Below are 8,642 nucleotides of genomic sequence, written 5' to 3' on the forward strand. Positions count from 1 at the left end.
ACACTGTATTAAATGCCCAGCAGTGGCCCCCCTACAGTATTATATGCCCAGTACTGCCCCCCCACAGTATTATATGCCCAGCAGTGGCCCCCATACAGTATTACATGACCAGAAGTGTCCCCCCCTACAGTATTATATGCCCAGAAGTGTCCTTCCCCCCCACCGAATTATATGCCCAGCAGTGTCCCTACCACCGTATTACATGCCTACCGGTGGCCCCCCCTAGAGTATTATATGCCCAGCAGTGTCTCCCCTCTCCCTACAGTATTATATGCTCACAACAGTGCTCCTCTGCTCCGGGGCTATTATTATACTCTGGGATCTCCTCAGACCCCAAAATACCCCAAAATACTAATACTCACCTTGCCTGACCTTTCCTGTGCATCCTGGCTTCGGCTGTCTGCAACATCTTTGGCCATCTTCCCCATGTCTCTGCTGAGGCCTGTGGTTAGCCCTCAGTGGTCACAAGGACGCGCACTGATGTCATTATGCCACTGCGTTCCATGTGACCACTGGGGCCTAATCACAGGCCTCAGTCACATGACAGAAGAGCACTGGAGAAGACACTGAACCCAGCAGAGGTGAGTATTAAATATTTATTATTTTTAGTCACCTCCCCTGGGCTAGTATCTATTGAAAAGGGGCCCGGCAACATGCCAGGACCCAGTTCATTTACAATATGTATAGTGGTCGAGGAACCAGGCTTTCCCTGACCGCTGTCATAGTTGTACCGGGCCCTGGCCATCTCCAGCTGGCTGCGGGCCCTGTATCTCCCTGGGCCTGATTGCAGTCCCTGTGACCACGATCGTTATGCCCCTGGTGGTGATAGTAATAATTCCAGCCATTGCGCAGACCTAACATCCAAAAAGACTGCCCAGGGCAAACTTAGAGGAAGCTAGTGGAGTGGGGGTGGTGGCACTGGTGGTGTTATCAGCAGCAACTACATGCAGTCATATCCCGTGTGGGAATTTTTTTCTATATTGTTAATTGATAACTCCTTGGCAATATACAAGATCTGCAAACAGAAATTTGGCCATGGCCATGCAGGAATAAATAAAGGAATGACATCTCTACGTACTCACATGAAAAGGTCATATTGTCACCATATTATTTGGCAAAATAGACTTCGCAGTGGCACTAGAAGGGAAAATGAGGAAGACTGTTCCACTACTTCTCCCTGTGATCTTCCTCATTGGTACGCCATTTCTACACTGAGCACATGGTTGTAACTATCATCACCACCAATAACTGCTTTCTCTACTCCTTTTAGAATGGAAGAAGAGGAGAAAACCTCTCCCTTGGATGCAGGAGGAGCCTTTGATATTGCACAGGCACAGCTGGGGAAGGAGGCTGACCCTTATTTCTTCCAAGATGACAACAACCAGGCTGGGTAAGAACACGACCATGGCAAGCCCCTGGATCCCAACATACATGCTGGCAAGCATGGCAGGATGTATTCTCTGGTGCTTACACAGTGACAAGCGAATTATTAGCATCAAGAATAGGAATGAGTATTGGATTGAGACCCTAGCTATAAAGCCACAATGGGGGAATGCTTTTTTTTTGGTGGCTCACGGCCACAAATGTGTCTCCTAAGCCTGTAGCAATTACAAATCATCAAAATGGGGTATTTTTTTCTACAAAACCATTGCTCTTAACAATATGACTTTCATGTTTGTCTAAGAAACCAGGGGCAGGAACATTTCCCATTTTATTTTTTGGATCATTTTAAATGTTAAAATGCATGAAACTAAGTGGCAGTGTATGGTTAAATTTGAATTTTGTATCCACTGTTTACCATTCGTTTATTTTCATAGATGGACATGTCATGTTCACTTTGACATAATTTTAGCTATATTTGCATTAGATAGCTAAAATTTAGATAGATGGGTTTGTCAGAGCCGTGACAAAGTTTTACACTATGTTTTAAGCTAATTTAAAGAGGACCTTTCATCAGATCGGGCACATGCAGTTCTATATACTGCTGGAAAGCTGACAGTGCGCTGAATTCATGCCCTTCTGCCTCGCGGCGCCTATCGCGCTGTACTGTGGAGCGGGGAGGAACGCTCCCTCCCTCTGCTCACACAGCTCGTCCATAGACAAGTATTATCAGGAGGGGAGGGGGCGTTCCTCCCCAGTCTTAGAGCACAGCGCGATAGGCGCTGCTGGGCAGAAGGGCGTCCCTGGGTAAGTGTCAGAAACGCCCTTCTGACACTAAAGCGCTATGTTACCGGGACCGATAGCGCTTTACACCGGGCACAGATCAGGAAAGCCGACAGTGCGCTGAATTCAGCGCACTGTCAGCTTTCCAGCAGTATATAGAACTGCATGTGCCCGATCTGATGAAAGGTCCTCTTTAAGTTGTGGTCTGCACTGAACTTGTTTGAACCAAAATGAATCTTGGACCCATGCCACCTGAACCCAAAACCAAACAAATCTTTAGAGGTTCACCCATCACTGCTGTGTATTACTTTATTTGTGATATTTGGGCTGTTAAGAAACAAAATATTTCCTGACCAGCATCTCTGATTGATTTAACCACAAGTAACCACAAGGGTTACAACCATTGTTTTTTCATAAAGGATAAGTGTCTAGATAGATACAACTAAATAAAGTCAAAATCTTTACCCTAAAGCTGAGGTCCCACGTTGTGGACACTTTTTTGCATTTTTTTTTTTAACCAAAGCCAAGTATGGTAGAATTGTAAGCACTCCCTATATATTTCCCATTCCTTCTGCAGCTATTCTTGGCTTTAGCTAAAAAAAAAAAAAATGTAGGAAAATCTATAAAAAAACAAACAAACAAAAAAAAAGCTGTGTTTTTGCAATGTGAGGCCTCAGCCTGCTAGTAAGATGTTGCTATACCTGAATGATCAGGAGTGTCAAGTAGGTTGCGATATATCCCTGTACTACATGGTTTTCCCCATGTAAGTTACAATTAGAGATGAGCAAATTTTTCAAAAATTCGATTCAGCAATTTTACCGAACTGTCCAATTCGATCCGAATTAATTTGCAGTGAATCACGTAAAAAACAGCTATTTCCTGGCTGCAGAGAGCCTGTATAGTTGTGTAGAACACTGTGCCTTTCAGTAACATGCATAGGGATTCTGCTGTGGTTTTTAAGGAACCGGAACCAGCGATGCACTGATCGCCGTTTCAGCATTATAGACTTCAATACACATGTCAGGCTATACAGGCACATAGGCTGACTTCCTCACTTCTGGGCAGGATCAACCAGGTACTGGGGACAACTAGCAGCCCAGATCACTAGCTAGACCCCAGGCTGCAGAAGATGCATATCGGCACCCCGTGACCTCACCGCGATGGGTGCTGACTGCGGCATCCAAAGGACTAAAAACCCTGATGGGAGCTGTTCTGCGAACGGGGTTATGGAGTAGGGTGATAGCTGTCATTCCCTGGTGAGATGCCACATCTCATGGCGGGTTGGCTGCATGCATGGCAATTTAAGGTGATCCTGTGTTCCCAGAGTTCCTTGGCCCGTGTCATAACATTTGTAGCAGCCATTTTAGGAAAAAATGTGATTCATTATCCGGATTTGACTCGAACGAATATTTCCTGAAATTTGGATCGAATTCCACTTCGTCAGCTTCGATTCTCTCATCTCTAGTTACAATAAAAGCTAATCTTTCAATATAAAGTATGAAGTGAAAGAAGAAAACCCTTTTGATTGAGCCATAGTAATTCTAAGGACTGTCTCTCTACCTGACATATGAGTGTCTCTCCAAGGGGTTAACTGTGTATAAAAAGACAGGCAGATCAAAAGCCTGTCTCACAAAACGTAGTCTTATCCTACAACATATACTGTGTGTAGTGAATCCTAACAGCAGGAACATCATGCTATATACCACAGCTGATACCTACAATTTTTTGGAGAGTGAAACCCATCTTTTAATTTTAATAATAATGGATTTGCAATAATAAATAAAGAATAAAGATATGATAAAGAAAGAGAAGAAGAGTTTACAAACCTGCACATGCAAGGCTCACAGGCATGGGAGCTACTGGTCTCTCCCACCAGATGATACTCATGTAATACAGAGATCGGGACATATTCACACCCAGGAAGGATGCAGAGTGAATATACTGCCTGGAATCCAGTCAGCTGCTTCCCCCCTCCGCTCAGTCCTTAGTTGCAGTGTTAAAAGCTTGTGTTCATTTCCCCCACACCCCCTCCTCCACTCCCACATCAGCCTCTATGTCAGCTGCAGCACTAAGAGGAGTAGTACTGCTGCTGCCTGGAATAAGAGCACAGTCAAGACAAGGGAGACATGAACGGCAGCTTTCCATACTACAGCAGCACTGGGCAGCTCTGGATACCTGGCTGCACTGACAACTTGAGGGAAGGAGCTTTGAAGCTACCTGGAAGTTGGGGCTACCCTAGTGATCACATCAATTGCTTTCTCCTAAGGCAATGAACCTTGTACAACTGGAAAAGTCTGCAAGAAATCAGCCCCTTCACACATGCTTCCTCATAAGTTTTGCCTCATTGGAGTGCTTCAGCAATAGCAACTTCCATGGCTATGGAGGCTACAGGAGCCTCTCAGTAGTCTCTCCAGGACAACCTGAATGAGCAATCACTGGAGGGCATCAGACTAACAAGTGATTTTTGGATACACACAGGATGTTAAGAGCTGCTACCCAGTTTGTGAATGTAGCAATGGACGTCTCCTTTGCCTGAGAATGACTTGTACCAACACAAAAAGGTGATTATTAATATCTCTATTAGTTTTACATCTAAACAAGCAATACTATCAGGATTATGTAGATGGAATTCAGGATTGTAAGTTCTAAACTAAATAGAATAGAATTCATATTTGGTATATGGACCTATTCGACCTATACTCAGTGCAACCTGACATGAAAGCAGAAGGAGTCAGTTTTAGGAAATTAGGGTGAATTATGAGCCATGCCTTTTAATATTTCTTGCAAGGTTCATACAGCTTTCTGGGGATTTTTTAAAATGTATTTTTGCATTTCTTTATGAAACTTTGGGATTTTTGAGCCATTATAACATACAGGATAATAAGCACAAATCATATTTGTATTTTGGCTATATAATCCAGTTGATGAAGACTTGTACTATCATCAGGGATTTCCACTATTCAGCCATTTCATGATGAGGAGATATACATGTATCCAGCTCCCTGTAGCTTTGATGTAGTTGTTGCAAACCCCCTGGAGGTTCCCTGTATGGTTTAAGCTAGCAGATTGTTCATACTCCGTGATGGAGCCACAAAGCCAGTGCCAACCAGCTGCTGACAATTTGAATGTCTCTCAAACCAATTACTCCTATGATGGTACAAGTTGCATTGCAGGTCTGGACCACTATGATCAAGACTCTGGCTTGTCCTTCTGGAGCATAATCCTCACCATTATCCTGGCTATCATTACACTTGCCACTTTATTGTCCAATGCATTTGTAATTGCAACAGTGTATCAGACCAGAAAATTGCACACGCCTGCCAACTATCTCATAGCTTCATTGGCATTCACAGACCTTTTAGTATCTATTCTTGTCCTGCCAATCGGCACCTTGTATACTGTAACTGGTAAATGGACTTTAGGGCAGATTATATGTGATATGTGGTTGTCGTCGGATATCACTTGTTGCACCGCATCTATTCTACATTTATGTGTCATAGCTTTGGATAGATACTGGGCAATTACTGATGCAGTTGAATACACAAAGAAAAGGACTCCAAAAAGGGCGGTTATAATGATAGCACTTGTGTGGGTCTTTTCAATATCGATTTCAATGCCCCCACTTTTTTGGCGTCAATCAAAGGTAGAAGACGAGCTCACCAAGTGTGGTGTCAATACAGATCATGTTTTGTATACTGTTTACTCCACTGTTGGGGCATTTTATTTACCAACATTACTACTAATTGCCCTTTACGGGAGAATCTATATAGAAGCCAGGTCTAGAATTCTAAAACAATCTCCGAAGAGCACAGGCAAACGATTGACAAGGGCTCATCTGATTACTGACTCCCCAGGATCTTCATCTGTGTCCTCAACTAACTCAAGGGCTGCAGATGTGTCCAGTGATACTAGTTCTCCAGTATACTTGAATCAGGTCAAAGTTAAAGTATCAGATGCTTTACTAGAGAAGAAGAAGATCATGGCTGCCAGGGAGAGGAAGGCTACCAAGACTTTGGGAATCATACTTGGAGCTTACATCGTTTGTTGGTTACCATTTTTCATTATTTCTTTGGTTATGCCCATTTGCAAAGATGCTTGCTGGTTCCATCCTGCTATTTTTGACTTTTTCAACTGGCTTGGATATCTCAATTCTTTAATTAATCCAATAATCTATACAATGTCAAATGAGGACTTCAAGCAAGCTTTTCACAAACTGATACATCGTTTTAGTTGCCCATCATGACTTTAGCCCCACTGATCTTCTCCATGCCACATGAATGCACTTGTCTGGATCTGTCAGTACAGGTAAGCTCCCTTTAATGGCTGCAGATGCTAGAGAATACTAATGAAGGTTGGATAGGGTACAAGTGGTGCCATAGACTTGCTGTATGCCATAACCCAGTTTAAGAGGAAGCTTTCATGCCCAACCATTGATTTTGTATCTCCTCATAACAGCCTTGAATAACTCTTTATTAGATGTACTTGTGTCTGTACTATCTGTTTATTGGATCAATCAGCAGATTTTCCTTCAGTTAATGAAGTTCATCCTGAGTTAACTGATTTGCTGATGAGGCATCTAATTGAGAGTCAATACACAAACTGACATTGATATATCTGATCTCATCGGTTGGGATATTAAGGAAGCTGCGGTGTGATTTGATAAAAATAAGAGATTTGTACAGTTCTCGTGCAGAAAGTCAATGATTAATAGGGATACTCAACCATTGACCTGCATTATCTTTCATTAACACTTCACACCACTTCTCATTATACATCTGCATCCTGTAGTTTCATATGTAAAAATAAATATCCCTTTGACTCTACCATATACTGTCCTACTATTTTTGCAGCCCTAAGTTTGCATAGGGTCACAGTGGGTTTTATTTGCCCCAAAAGAAAAGGATAATGTCCTAAATGACCTATGACCATAATATGATTATGATTAGTCCAAACATTATCATCTTGCTTATGCCACATTGTGATTAGACATCTACGCTCATGTTTTTTTTTTTATATATAGATTTGCAACCCTTATGCTTAAAAATTATGCATGCATGCTTCACAATGAATTCCCATAGCAAATCTAGATTATAAATGGCTGAATAGGTCGTAGTTCTTATTATTACATATCCCATTTTGACGCTTTATCAATAATTCTATGAATGTTTTCCTTTTGTCTGCAGAACCCAGTCGATATTGTAAAGAATCACTGCCTGAAACTCTCTATCCTGAGTTGTCAGACTCATGAATGCTGCTGAGCACAAACGTCAATACATACTGCCATCCTACTGTTCAGCTCTGCATATCACTGCTATGACTCTAGCAATGATGCTGCTTAAATATTCACTCATGTCAAAAGCAAAGAATTCACCTTCAAATCAATGCTTATGATTAACAGCTGGATTGGAAAATTAATGTAGACTAATTTCTTGTTTTTGTTTTATTAATTTCTCACATTTTCTTTAATTCATATCATTGCCTCTTTTGACTTGACTAGTCTGTGGAATTCCTTCCATGCACACTGTAGGGGAGTGAATAGTTGTTCCGTTTAATGTCAGTAGTATTAATATGTCAATGTGTATGCTTGTAATTTATTTCTGTAGAGAAAAAAGTTCATATGATTTTAAAAGAAATGCTTTAAAGATGTGTCACAGTGTGCAGGTGGCCCATTCATCTCAGCTTTCTTGGTAAATGTGGTGTGCAGGAGTGTGCAAAGGCTACTTGATGTGTATCCATTTATCAATCTGAATCACAAAGTGATCATACATTTTACAATCTATTGTCGGTAATTACTATATGTATAAATGTTTCATCTATTTGATAGATATGTCATTGAAACATGTGTCCTTTAAAAGATCTCTTTACACATGGTTTGATGTGACAAAGTATTCTAATGAAAGAAGAAAATGCTCAGTATTTATGATGAAGCTACGGTTGATGCACACCCCTACTACATCAAGCACAGAGAATGTATGTTTTTTGCTTAAGAAATAAGCCTACCTATAATGTATTTATTGTACACTGTCTAAAAGTTCAAATGGCTTTATATTTCCAAAAAAAAAAAAAAGTCACACACGTGCAAAATAAATGGCTAGAATTCTAAAGCAGATCAGTTTATTTTATTTTCATATTGTGTTTTTATTACCATGGACACTGTGAAAAGGTCTAAAGCAACAAAGAAGCCATAATATGACACTGATTAGAATTATTGTCTTATATCTGTCTTATATGTCTAGTTCCTTATTTTATATGTCAAAGTACCAGTATGTTGAATGAGCAAACATAGGTTCAATTATTAAATATAATAAAGCCAAAATATTTTCCTTTTTTTAGTACAACTTTTTTCTCTTTTGACCTTCCAGTAGAGTTCACTTCATGAATTTCGTAATAGGCATGCTGAAATACATAGATATAATGGAGTATTCTTCTAAAAAAATAAGAACTATTCACAGAATGGGGGACAATTGTATGTTTACTTT

At 40.9% G+C, this 8,642-nt stretch overlaps 1 protein-coding gene across 1 annotated transcript; it reads left to right on the plus strand.

Annotated features, from left to right (window-relative positions):
- The first annotated feature begins 4,852 nt into the window (after positions 1-4,852).
- On the plus strand, positions 4,853-8,415 carry HTR1B (5-hydroxytryptamine receptor 1B). The gene is made up of 2 exons (XM_075268286.1): positions 4,853-6,468; positions 7,347-8,415. The coding sequence occupies exon 1, from the start codon at positions 5,246-5,248 to the stop codon at positions 6,404-6,406; it is 1,161 nt and encodes a 386-aa protein (XP_075124387.1). The 5' UTR covers positions 4,853-5,245; the 3' UTR covers positions 6,407-6,468; positions 7,347-8,415.
- The last annotated feature ends 227 nt before the right edge of the window (positions 8,416-8,642 follow it).

This window comes from Leptodactylus fuscus, chromosome 3 (assembly GCF_031893055.1).
Source record: "Leptodactylus fuscus isolate aLepFus1 chromosome 3, aLepFus1.hap2, whole genome shotgun sequence".
Lineage (NCBI taxonomy): Eukaryota > Metazoa > Chordata > Amphibia > Anura > Leptodactylidae > Leptodactylus > Leptodactylus fuscus.